The sequence below is a fragment of the Astyanax mexicanus genome, chromosome 10, assembly GCF_023375975.1.
Source record: "Astyanax mexicanus isolate ESR-SI-001 chromosome 10, AstMex3_surface, whole genome shotgun sequence".
Taxonomy (NCBI): domain Eukaryota; kingdom Metazoa; phylum Chordata; class Actinopteri; order Characiformes; family Acestrorhamphidae; genus Astyanax; species Astyanax mexicanus.
Window position 1 is genome coordinate 43,367,686 of NC_064417.1, and position 14,054 is coordinate 43,381,739.

A 14,054-nucleotide genomic window follows, 5' to 3' on the forward strand; every position below is an offset into this window, starting at 1 on the left:
ATAGCTGAAATGACAATAAAAACCACTTTGACTTTGACTTTGACTACTAGACATGCCTCTACAATGTTATCAGGGACATTTTACCAAGCTGATAGACTTAAAAAGAGCGCATATGATTATAAACTAAGAGAAGCAGGATGGTTGTTGTGATCAATTACCTGCAGTCTTGGCCGTCCATTAGCCAGAAACTGTCTTTTATTTGTTTGCAGTGATGTCATGAAGAAACAACCTATACTGCTGCACTCTGATCTATATCGTTCTTAGCAATAAATTCAGGTTCTGTTTGGTATCTTATGACTCCTGGCTCCATGTAATGTCACTGCTAGTAGCGATACGAGGAACATTAACAGCTCAAGGTCACATGTGTTGCCTCAAGAATGTCTCCACCAATCAAGCATTTAAGAAACCTAAAGAGATTCCAGCTTTGGCAGCCTACGAGTGTGCATGAACTACAGGATGCCATACAGAACCTGTCTTGTATCCAGAAGACCAGGCTAGAGGTGGCCCATATTTCAAGCACCTTTATTTTTAAGAATGTAGTGGCTTTGTTTCCATGCCAACAACTCCCTCCATTTTTCATTGCTTTTTTTTTGATCACTGCAATTTTAATCACACTCTATTGTTATAAATTAAATCAACCTCAAGTGCAAAATGTGTCGACTCACACGGTTCTCAAAGGGTGATTTCAGACAATGGCATAAAGCAGGTTTCTGTAGCAGGGTGGTTAATGAATCTCGCACATCTAGGCTTTATCAGATCTTGATGAGAAACCTTAGAGAGAAAAAAAGAAAGAAAAGAAAGCAGCCGTGATGTTCGGATTTAGTAGTACAAAGATCTTTTCTCAGCCATCTTTTGCTCGGTGGGGTCAGCTAATGAGCCTGTTGCTAGGCAGTGCACTTAAACACAAGGCGGTGGATAAAGCTGAGCCAAAGACGAAGAGCACAATGCTTTGATGTCACTTCCTTTAATAAGACACAAAGAAAAAAGGAAGGAGAGTAATAAAAAAGATGGTGATCTGAATATATTAAAATAGGACAGTGTAGACTGTCAAGATCTATTGAAGATGAGCATGGCTCAGCTGTGTGTTTGCACTTATTTAAATCAGAATCGCTTTATTTGGCCAAATATGTTACACATACAAGGGATTTGGCTTGTTGAGAGCAACATGTGTGACATGTAAAAGTTACAGACACAATTACACAGACTATTGACAAACATTAACACTAAGACAGAAGGTACAATAAACAATTAATAGAAAAAGAATATAGTTAAAAGTACTGAAGATCAATAGAAGCTAAGGGATAAATGAAATGGATAAAATAAAAATAGAAATCAGAACTGTATACATATGAATATTTTATATTATTGTTTCCAAAAATTACTGAGGTAGGTTTATGTTAAATTTTGTTTATTTTAAAGAAAGTTGCAGATAATGTTAACATTACAGAAGAACATCTGTACAGCTGTGCATTTATATCCTGTCAACCTTTTAGTGCTTGATGCACTGGGATGCATGAGAAAATAAAGCACCAGTAAAGAGTTAAAGCAGCACTAGGTAGGATTTTCTTGATTTTTGATCTTTTTTTGACCAACGCTCATGAGAACTGCGACCTGCTTTCCGATCTTTAGTTCTAACAGTTCTACAAGGACTACTGATTCATTCTTTACAAACTAACATACAGACACTCTGGTAGAAGCTGGAAAGAGACCGGATATGTCTGTGAAAGCCAGAAAACGAGAAAGAGAAACTAATCTGCCTGAAACATATATTACACTCTGCAACTGTAGGGGGAGCCCCCAAGCACAAAATCTCAATCCTACCTAGTGGAGCTTTAATGGAATGGAATGAAGCTGTACAAGTGTGAAGATATATGTAAGTGATTTCCCATAAATGCTTGATTGGCGATGAATCTTGCATCTGGGCAAGCCAAAGATGTGTTGCACTGAGACGGGACCGCTTGCTGTGTGTGGGCAAGCATTATCCTGCTGCAAAATGCCAGTTTGATCCGTGCCATGACAGGCAACATACAGTATGTTGCTGCAGGATGTCTTGCATATATCACTGAGGTATTAATGTGACTGTTCCTCATTCCAAGAGTAGGTGTTAACGACTGTTGTATGCGGTGGCTCCCCATTTCTTCACAGCAGCAGTTAATTTCTTCACAGCAAAGACAGGATTATAGCACTCAGTATCTCAAACCTGACGGCCATTCCAAAGAGATTGTGGATTTGTAGGTAAAGATGATCCAGGATTCTCATTTACAGTACAACACCACTGCAAACAAAGGTGATGGCAGCTGGTTGACTGATAAGCTATATGGTGGGCAATTTGTCAAAATAACCCTCTTGCTTCTTTCAGTCCAGGGACGTACCCCCTATCAATATCTGTCAACTGGACAAAATGTAGTAATCAGTCTCTCACCAAGAGGAACACTACCTTAAAGTAGCAACGAGGGAAGCACATTTACATGCCCTTGTCAGGACGCAGTGTCTAATCAGACCACATCTGTAATATAGGTATCATTTACATATCTGCCTAAGATAAACTGTATCCAAAGTTTTTAAATCGATCTGGGGTGCTTTATTATTTTATTTTTGTGTTTGTTTCTCCACATCTACTGTGTAGCTTGTAATTTTTTTCGTGTCAATCTTCCAATCTAAACCCAGTCATTATCCAGAGCAGGGCTCTGAACTTTTAAAATTACTTCAATTTGACTTTCATGAGCTCATTTCATTCAACACATCTTTCTTTCCCTTTTGTCCTCCCTCTTAAGAGCTGGAGGGAATAGTAATCTGTAATGAATATTCAGCATTTTTTTTTTCTTACAAGATGATCCATTCCATTAATTTATGGCGATATTATATCTCTGGAGTTCTCCATGTTCCTTAATAAAACATGAGGTGATTCGACATCTTAATAGCCTATTTCATCACAGGTTTAGTGGTTTTAGGTTGTAATTTTGCACTGCAGATTGTAAGAAATGAAAGAAAAATGACTTCCTGCTCTAGCCAGCCCTGTGATTATGCAGCAATGGAGTGTAGAGAATTTGTCTCATTTGATTGCACTCTGTATTGCTTTGTTTTGAATAAAGTGCTGTCAAGTGTTTGTTGCAGGGACACACAAGCAGTAAATTGCATCTCTTCCAACATCTTCTAGGTATCAGATAGTTGTGGAGATTGTTCGAGCGACGACTCTCAGCAGCATCCCACAGTTCAAGAAACAGAAAGGTAAGCCTGCATTTTTGTCCTGTCTTATATGCTTAATTTTTAAACTGATCTCATCTTTGTATAAAAAGTAGTGGTTAAGTATCTTCAAGGAGTTGACCTTTGGAAACATATGGTTTGTCACAAGTATGGGGAGAAAAAAAGTGCAAAAGTAACACTTACTTCGGTGTATTTTATTTTGCAAGTCCAATTTGTGGTGCATTAATTCAGTGTAAATGTCTGTGCGTTCAATATGCTTCCACATTTTCAATAAAATATTTGTTTATTTTCAGTAATTTTAAATCCAAAGGTGACAACAGCGAGAGATAGGGCTGCACAATATATCGTTTAAGCATTGTCATTGCGTGCCACATCGCAGGAGTGAACACGAGGTAACCGCATGGCCCCCATCCACATGGTTGGGTCTAGCACAGTTTTGCAGCGCAGATATTTCCAGTTACAGCTGAATTCATGCTTTTAATCCCCCCAAAAAACGCTCTTATTTGCCTTTTTAAAAAGCCGTTTAAATACCTGATTAAAGGGTAGATTATTGATGTTTTGCTGGTTTCCTTGGGTTTTGAGAGCTCGGGGCTGACTCAGCTCTTGATCGGTCTGGTCGCTAGATAGCCTGCGGGTGGAGGCGGGGCTGGTGAAGTCATAGGCCCTGCATTGTTTATTATCGCAAAACATATAATCGAAAAAATAACATTTGCAATATAAAATTGTTTCAGTATTGTGCAGCCCTAATTTGGGGGGCTGGTGACCCTCTTATTGGCTATATTTGCCTGGGCTGGTGATGTCATGGGTCCTGCATAGTTTAATATTGCGATTATATATATATAATTGAAAAAATAACATTTGCGATGTAAACTTTTTCCAGTATCGTGCAGCCCTAATTTGGTAGGAATACACATACAGTTATGTTATGTACTGTTAGACCCCTACTATTGTTAACCCTGGTCATAGTGCTAGGCGATATGGGAAAAATCATATATCACGATATGGAATTTTTTTTATATCATGATAATGACATATATCAAGATATACCACGTTTAAGTATGTTTTCAGTTATTCTTCGAAAAATATGACAAAATAATATAATTGCTTACTTTTTTCCAACTTTATTTCAAAGTGACATTAACCCAAACATTCACAAATGAGAATTACTATCTTTTAGTGCAGCAATATATATGTATCAAATGAAAACAGATGAGGTAGATGCAGTAGCTAATTTTTTCAAAAGAATGCATCTCCATTGTTCAGCTCTAATGAGTTTAATAACGTAAAGCATGTTGCAAACCGGCGTGTCCGCGCGTGTCCGTCAGATAACGTAAAACAGCGTCACGTCACAAACACAACATTATGAAGCTTTTATTGCAAAGATTAGCTTATTATCACTTACATAAACCAAGTTTATGCAAAGTGACCACGCCAATACATTTCATCGTAGCCTACTTTATATATTTGCATAAATAATTGATGAAATTACTGTAGAAACGATAGGGATGATAGAAGGTAAGTAGCACGATAGACACTTTTCTGTCGCCCACATGAGATTTATTGCCATATCGGACAGCACTACCTGGTCATATAGATCTACCACCTTGCTGTTCCAGGTGATGAAGGCCTTCAGGAGCATCAGTTAGGTGTCTTGAACCTGAACTTTCTGTGATAATAGATCTCCAGGACCACATAGTTAGAGACCCTTATTCTGTTGTGCAGCAATAATTGTGATTTAAATGATGAAAAGCAATGTAAAGTTTTTTTAGGTTTCAAGTTGTGTCCATCTACTTTTCTTCACGTGTTCTGTGACCTTTCAGCCTTTAAGTTCTTCAAAAGCTATTTTTTCAGGAACTGAAAATGTGACAGTTTAACATTTGACCAACAAATGTCTATGAAGCACTTTTGTTGAGAAAACTCTGATCATGGCTGCAGATCGTTTCACTTCAGTTTAGCTGCCTCAGGATGTTTTTAGTTTGTCTGAAATTCTTCCACACTGTTATACTCTTATTTGTGGTTATTTGGTAGTGTTGGATATATGCGCTCCTTCTAATGAAACTAACTCGTAGCAAAGGGAAATGGTAAATGAGGACACTGTGTATCTCCAGTCACTATAGCAAAGCTATTCCACTTCATTCACTGCAGATATTTGCCTGTGCGAGACTGACAGGTCAGTAATTACAGCCAGATTGGCTTGCCGGCTCATTAAACGTGATTAGAGACGGAGAGCTGTGCTAGCCAGAGATGGCATTTAACGTGTCCTCGTCCAGTTACTCTGTAGTCTATAAAACACAGCAACCGCTATACAACTAAATGTCCCTCGCTGACAGTTTTAATTGTGTTGCATTTCCATGGAGCTCTCAGGCCTATTCTTTTGTTCTCAAAAGATATTGCCATTTGGGTGTTAATTGAATATAAATATGATGTCCCATCAGGCAGCTTAGCACAAAGGTTTTGCAAAAATACAAGATATACTACTGCGTATATGTAGCTCTGGAAAAATCAGTCTGAATCAGTTTCTCTGATTTTTGTTATTTATTAGTTTGAGTAAAATATATGTTTGAGTAAAATAAACATTGCTTTATTCTATATACTGCAGCATTTCTCCAAAATTCCAAATAAAATTGTCATTTAAAACATTTATTTGCAGAAAATGAGAAGTGGCTGAAATAACAAAAAAGATACAGAGCTTTCATAACTCAAATAATGCAAAGAAAACAAGTTCATATTCATAAAGTTTTAAGAGTTCTGAAATTAATCTTTGATGGAATTACCCTGGTTTTTAATCACAGTTTTCATGCATCTTCGCATGTTCTCCTCCACCAGCCTTGCACACTGCTTTTGGATAACTTGATGCCACTCCTGGTGAAAAAATTCAAGCAGTTCAGTTTGGTTTGATGGCTTGTGATCATCCATCTTCCTCTTGATTATATTCCAGAGGTTTTCAATTTGGTAAAATAAAAAAACTCATAATTTTTAGATGGTCTCTTATTTTTTTCTTCCAGAGCTGTATATAAACATACACATATACTAATTTGTAAAAAAGTAAATCATATAGTGTTCCTAGCCGACCACAGGAAATGGCTTGGGAATGCTCACACCAGTATAAGTAGTGAGGTGTTATCTTGTGAATGAGGTTGAACACTGACACATTATCAAGCAAGTTTAAGTGATGCTTTGAAGGTTGGGTGGAAATTTGTTGGTCAATTCCTTGATCAATCTTTAGTGTCACAATGTATGTACATTGCATACGCAGTAGAAATCATTACCACCTACATTGCCCACACACAGTGCATTAGTAATAATGGTCGTGACTGGTGGCATCTGGCTAGAATAGTCCATACGAACAGAAAACACATTCACATTTAGTGCCTGGTGCTGCTGCTTAAAAAATCCTAATGTTAGAGGAAACACTGCTGTACTACTTAAAGTATAACTTAAAATCAATTAGCCATTGTTTGCTATTAATGATTCTGTCCATTCCTTTATAACTGTGTTGGCAAAAAATTAGTGCATCACTAATAGAGATGCTATACTCCCAGTTACAAGTCTTCAAATTCATATAAGAGTGAGTGTGCTTCGACTAAACATTCTGCTCTTCAGTGTCCCTCTCCTCCCCTTCTACTGCCAGGAGTCACTTGTGTAACATAAGTGTGACGCACTTCCTAGTTCTGAGTCAAAGTTGGAAAAGACATTAAAACGGACCATCGTGTAGAACACCTAAGGCATTCATGCACTCTCTATAATGGCCAGGAATGTTACATTTTAATCTTTAAATAAGTGGAGGTATTATAGGCAGCTTGGTAAAGTGTCTGCATGAAGCTGGGTTCTTTTTGAGAGAGCAGGGGAGTAACTGCAGAAATAAAACACATAATGGACTGAAATAGGCTGATTTACTCATTTAAGTCCTTATTTATTTATATATTAACGTTCTTATCTGGCTGTTCTATCAAGCGGTTTGTTGATCATGCAGGTTCTTTGTCCTTCTTCCTCATACCTGGCAGCTCCAGCCACCCAGTAATGAACCAATCAATAAATCCTCACTGGGCTGTCGCTGTGTCACATTCTATTAAAGCGAGCAGGGACTGTGAGAAGTCCTCTCTTTCTTTCTCTCTCTTGCGCTCTCTCTCTCTCTTGCGCTCTCTCTCTCTCTCTCTCTCTCTCTCTCTCTCTCGCTTTCTCTCTCTCTCTCTCTCTCTCTCACTTTGTCTTTCAGACAGAGAGTGCTAAGATGACGTCTCAGTGACTGCTCATTTTTCTGCTCCTTTAACTTCTGTGGATTTGTCTATGATTTAGAGGTGACTCTTTTAACACACACATGCTATTGTAAGAACCTGTGATATACAATATAAACATATTACAATACATGGGTTACAAGGGGATATATATCTCAGTGTTTTTAATATCATCAAATTTTAGTATGTAATTTAAGTATAAAACACACAGTCATGCACAATATCTAAGTAAAAGTTCTCAAAGCTCATACAGGTTGCCTGGTAGAGGACAACAAACCTTTATTAACAAGTGCAAGATAAAAATAAGTAGAGTTAATATAGTCAAACTTTCTGTTCCTGTTGTATTATTCTCTCATGCTGGTTGCTGCCAAGGTAATAAACAGCTATGGTCTGTCTGCTCCTCTTTTTTGTGGCTGATGGCAGTTCACCTTAGCATAGTGCAGGATGCCAGCATTTGCCTGCACTAGTCTGAATCACTTCACCTATCTCAAATATTCTGCAGCCGGACCAGTTACTGTAATTGAGAGGCTTAAATGTTGAAATGACTTGAAATGCCCTCCCTACTAGCGGCTGTGATGAATTAGCTTGCTAGGATTAGCTAAAGTCTGAGGTTAGCTCTGTCTGAGAGAGACAATTAATTAGCTAGTCATGAGAAAATTGGCCAATTCTGCATCTGTCTTGTAGTTCTTCTGGGGTCTAAACAATCCTCGTCTATCAAACACATTGCCAGTATTTACTCATGTTTCACTCCGTCTCTGGTCATACAGCTTTTTAAAAGAATTTTGAAGCTGCTGTGTTTGCCTACTATTGTGTTCCATACCTAGCAATCTGGGGTATGGAAATAGACTTGCGAATGGGCAGTGGGTGGGGTAAGATGTTAAAACACAAACCGATTTCTGCTCTGTAATGGACAATTTAAGGAAGAACGCACTGTTGTTTAAACTTGTTGCATGTCTCTTTAATATCTAATGACACATCCTGATCATTTTAAGAGTATAACGGATATGTAATACATGGTTATCTGGTTATCTTCTCATAACAGCTCATGGTAAGGATGTTATAATGCTGTTAATCAGAATCAGAGTCACTTTGCTACACCAGGTATGTGAAACATACAAGGATTTTGGCTTGGTGAAAGCAACCCTTATGACATGTAACAGTTATACAGACTATTGACAAACATTACACTACGAAAGAAGGTACAATAAACAATAAATAGAATAAGAATATAGTTAAAAGTACTAAAGGCATAAGGAGCAATAAAGAGTTATAAAGCATTTAAGAGGAATAAAGAGTTAAGGGAAGATGGTTTCAGTGTTGTGTGGGCCTTTTGGTGTTAAGGAAAGGCTCACCGCCTCACATGACACATTTTCAAAGTGAGACAAATGTAAGCTAAATGCGCGGCGGTGTGCTGCCTGTCCTCCTACTCACTGTTTTATGGCCTTAAATGATGGTTTCTCTTTCATCTTCCTCCAGTTGGGCCCATCAGAATGTTCCTCTTGTTGCTTTGTGCTTTTCTTCTCACTGCTGTCATTGTTTTTTTTTTTTTTTTTTCCTCATTTTCTTTTCTCTCTCTATTTCTTTTTCCTGTCTCTTTCTCTCTCCCCTCTCCCGCTGTAGACAGTAAAGGGAAGGATGTAGCTGCTATGAAGGCAGACTTGCTGGGAACTAGGGATATCAAGCGCTACATCAATCAGCTCACAGTGGCTAAGAAGCAGTGTGAGAAGAAGATCCGGCTGCTGGAGGGTCCTAACTACGAGCAGGAGGTTGATGGCAACCAGGATGATGGATTTGGGCCTCAGGGCCAGAAGGTGAGGAGACTCTGATGAAGCCTTCTTGATTGATGAGGCACCTTAAGGATAAATAAAATTGAGGCTCTTACACATGTTAAATGCTGCAAATGAAACGTTCGGTGGAAGTTATGAACATTTATAGGCCTGTGCTTTACGCAAAAGATATGTAAAAGAATGTAATGCAGCATCACTTAAGTATTTTTGCAATTTCCCTATAATGTAGTTTAGGGCTGGACGAGATGATTCAAATATTATAAGATGATATTTAAAGATTTTCACAGTACAGAACATTTTTTGCTCTATAACATGCCATCAGAAAGCATCAGCAGTGTCAGATTCTTAAATATAGACATACAATTCAGAATTAACCGTACATTGTTCAGATAAATAAGGCTAATTTTACGCTCTGTAATTAATTACACAAGTGGTCAGTGTTCGTTTAGCACTAAGCACTGACTGTATAAAAGTAGGATGCCATGGTTCCCATTCGTTTCCTTGCTTTAGAATTAAGCCAAAAATGTCTGCCATGTTTTTGAATTTGAAACCAGAGTTCACAGTTAGAAACAGACTCGAATACTCCGTTAATAGACCAACCTCCTTCTCCCAGACTAATGTCTAAAATCATACTTTGTGTGCACACTGCAAGAGATAAAAATGTTCTCCAGATGTTCTCCTGGCCTGTGCAGCAGGCCAGCTTGTAGGCAAGCTTTATGCTGGACTGAACTATGTTTCAAAAAACAGCTTTCTGATTGGTAGTAGCTGCCATGTGTGAGCATCTCTTGTTCACTTCACGTTGCATTGCGGTCACTTTTGATACTGCCTCTTTCAAGTTTACAGTGCAGTCAAAAGAACTCAAACCAAAGCGTTTTTTTACAGTAAGTGCATTGTTATAGTAGTAAAAATTTGGTTAATGTATTTTATTATGAAGTGAGTTACAGTACTGGAGCTTAGCTCTGTTTGTTCTGCAGCAGCTCATTAGAATTGTCCATGCACACTGACAAGTGACTCTTATCAGAAATCACAACCATATTCAGTCCCTGCTGCCTCTGCTTAAAATAAAATCTTAACATTAGAGAAAACACTGCTGTATGACTTAAAATAAGTCAGCCATTGTTTATTAAAATCATAAATTTATTTTGTTTGGTTCAAAACATTCATTGCACCCCTAATAGATACACTTTACCAGGGATGTTATTAATGCAAAGCGACTATGGTACAGTTTTAATCCCTGAGCTGCTGTGAGAAAAGTTGCTACATTTTGTTTTTACTGGAGAATTTTAACACCCTGCTTGTGGTTTTTGCAGGACGTGTGTAGACATAATTGTACACTTTTTGCTCTGTTTTTTTTTCTCCAGAATCTAGATACAATACATTATAGATACTGTAAAAATGCAATTTTTAACCCCTAATATAAATCTATGTACTAGTACTATATTAGTTAATATATAATATAATATAATGTAATGTGATATAAAATAATATAATGTGAAGTATGCTTAGCAGTTGATTAATATAATTAGTAATATGTTGTAATATAATTAAACTGTTTATATTCTGTCAGTATGTGGCCCTGTCAGTCACAAATTAATCTACAATATTAGAGGTATAGGCTTATATAAAATCAACCAGGAATTGATACTTGGCAAAGCATCATAGTTTCCAAAAATAAGATGTAGCGTTGTGCTATATGCTCTGTTATCTTTATGCCCATATATTCTGTTAGAATCTCTGTCCATCCCCTTTTTGCTCCTCGGTCCCCCGCCCCCTCTCTCAGAGGAGATATGTGCTACAACCAGGGGGAAGACCTCTTTGACCTGCTCTTAATTGTATTACATGCTGTTCTTGTCAGGGCCACATGGGGCTGTCATAATGCAGAGCGCAGACAGGGCCGTCTCCGCCTGTCTCTGTGGACCACGTTTAATGGATCCAGCCGTGAGCTGCGTGTTTAGATTGGACATGGGAAGAGACTGACAGTGGGTTCTGCACTGATGGGCTCATGGTTATTCTTAGATGCTCAGTAGTAGCTTCATTCTCAGTGAGCCTCAACCCACCCGACTGCCTGACCAACAGGCCTCTGTGTTCTGACTGACACTTTTCATAAACGTGCTTGAGATTACACTCTGCATGTAGATCATGCTGAATCTGCGGGTCAGTCTCTGCACCACGTAATGAGAGAGGCTTCAGATGTGAGTGAGAGCAGTGTGTTGTAATTAGAGGTGTAAGAAAAGATCAATCAGAGCACTGCAATATTTTGTTGTGCAATGCTGTATAGATTTTCTAAAACACAGTATTGATTTTTTATTTGTTTTAATATATATAAAGATAGGTGTCATAGTGGTTCATTTAGTGCTGTGTTTGTACCCCACTCACTATATAGCAGATCCTACCAATCTGATTGAAAGAAAAATAAACTTTTCTTTTACTTAGATTTGATAAATATGTTGGTGTGTAAACAATATATCACCTTGCTTACAGAATTTCAATAAAACACAAAATATTGAATATATATATATATATATATATATATATATATATATATATATATATATATATATATATATATATATATATATATATATATATATATTATTTATTTTTTTTTTTTATAAGAACTGTATAACCAATTTCTCACCAATACACAGCCCTAGTTGTGATTTTTCGGAATTCAGCCAGAGAGCAGCCTTTTTGTACGGTCATAGTAATACATCTGTAACGCTGTTGATTGTTCAAAATTGAGCTTAGAAAATCAATTCAGCACTGTGCAATAATTGGAATGTTTTGCTAAAAAGCACCCCATTAATTATGGAGTGGAATTTATTTTTTGTGATGATACCAAGCATGCTTTGGGCACTCTCACTGCATAGAGGTTATTTTTGCAACATGCTCAGTAGAAAAGCTGCTTGTAAGGTTGATATGAGCTGCATTCTATACTAAAAGCTAAATTTCATACAATTTTCATTTTATGTAAATCTTTATTATATTCTTAATCTGTTTTTTTTTTATTTCATGATGTAAGAAAAAGTTAGCAGCAGCATTTTCTTACATTATGTTGGCACATCTTAAAATAAAAGAAACTAATTGGCACGCTGTTCTTTCTGTAAAAAAGCAAGAATCACTTATATTTTTGAAGATCATGATTTTTTTTTTTTTTTTTTTTTACATTTTTATTTATTCATTTTATAATATTGTCCAGCCCTATATCAAGCATATCGTATAGTGAAGTCCCAATCAAGATCCAAACAAAGTATAAATTACTTTGCCCTTTTAGTGTTTGACAGGCTTTTATTTCTGTGCCTCTACAGATTCTGCAGTTTGAGGAGATCATGTCTAATGCTCTTTACCGGGAACATTTCCGCATCTACATGGAGCGAGTTGATAAAAGAGCTCTCATCAGTTTCTGGGAGCTGGTGGAGACACTAAAGACTGCTAACAAGGTAAAATAAAACACATTCAGAGGGAGTTAACAGTTTTTATTTTGGTCTCCCTTTGTTAAAACCTATTGAAGAGTGTGTTGACTTAAACTTTGCTAAAATTATGTAAATATTCGTGTCTGAGATCATTTGTGATACACAGTCTTGTTATGGGTTTGTGCTGTTACCTGTTAAAGTTTATATTACATAGTGTTTCCTTCAGACTGTAAGTGTGATTTTTCCCTTTGAGAAACAGTTGGCATGACCATTAATGATAACATGTGATGAGCACAAGCTGGCCCACCACTGGCCTGGTTATCGTTGCTGGATTTGCTAGAGGCGTTATTTAAACAGAGAGCTTCTGTTTGACATCTCCTCTGTTCTAATGAACTGTGCTGAAGGATTATTTCAGATATGCTCAGTTCACCCACAGGCAAAGGTTGAAATCTGTGTTTCTTGTCACATTTGTTTAGTAATTTAAAATCATTTGACTGCACGCTTCACCGAGCAAATAATGCAAGGTAATGTTGTGGAAAAGCACCACCGGATCAGACAAACAAGCTGAAGCTTTTTATTCATACAAATGAATTCTAATATCAGCTCACTAAATTCTCAGTGTTGTAACTGTTAGACGTGCATATGGACTTATATGGAGAGCCAGCGTGCTCAGAAGATGGTACAGAACCTCTGTTCCGATACATCAGCTCACAGACGCCTTGTGCTGAGCAACATCACCCTTTAGTGTGATGTGAGGAAAGAGTGCCATCTACCCACCCAGAAAGAGCAAGTACAATTGTGCTCTCTCATGGCTCCGGCAGCAGATGGCAAGCTGTATGAACGGGATTCGAACCAGCAATCTCTTGATCATAGTGGCAGTGCTTTAGACCACTGGACCACTTAGAGCTCGCACATAGACATTTTTATTATAGCATGAGGACAAAAAAATGTACTAACAGTGTTTATAAGGGTGCTACAAAATATATACATTCTGAAATTTTGCTTGTTCTCTGGTGTACAGTGACCTGCCAAAAGTCATGGAATAGCAGTATGTGAGTTTGTCATGAAGGGTTACCTCGGGATGGCTTGGGAACATCAACACTAAGGATTCATTCTCAATAAATGCTTGATTGATGATTAATCTGGTGTGACTGGGCATTTCTATATGGTGCTACAACCTGTTCTAGACATGATAAACACTTACTGTGTGTGTGGAGGAGCATTATCCTGCTGAAAAATGCCAGTTGGGGGGTCTGCACATATCACAGAGCTGTTAGTTTCTCTAGATTTACTTTGATATATAATATAAAGCATTGCTAAGACTGGTGGATTGTCCGCTAGATCAGAACAGCAGACAAACAGGTCACGTTTGTTTTAGTCATGTCTCAAACGTGCACACCTGCACTATGTCTTCT

The 14,054-nt window shown here is 37.6% G+C and overlaps 1 protein-coding gene across 1 annotated transcript in view; it reads left to right on the forward strand.

The window, feature by feature from the left end:
• snx25 (sorting nexin 25) overlaps positions 1-14,054 on the forward strand; it is a 72,314-nt gene that overhangs the window by 34,265 nt on the left and 23,995 nt on the right. Inside the window, exons 6-8 of the mRNA XM_022683538.2 lie at positions 3,158-3,228; positions 9,060-9,250; positions 12,535-12,666. Coding sequence (XP_022539259.2) covers positions 3,158-3,228; positions 9,060-9,250; positions 12,535-12,666 — 394 coding nt within the window. The remainder of the gene's footprint in view (positions 1-3,157; positions 3,229-9,059; positions 9,251-12,534; positions 12,667-14,054) is intronic.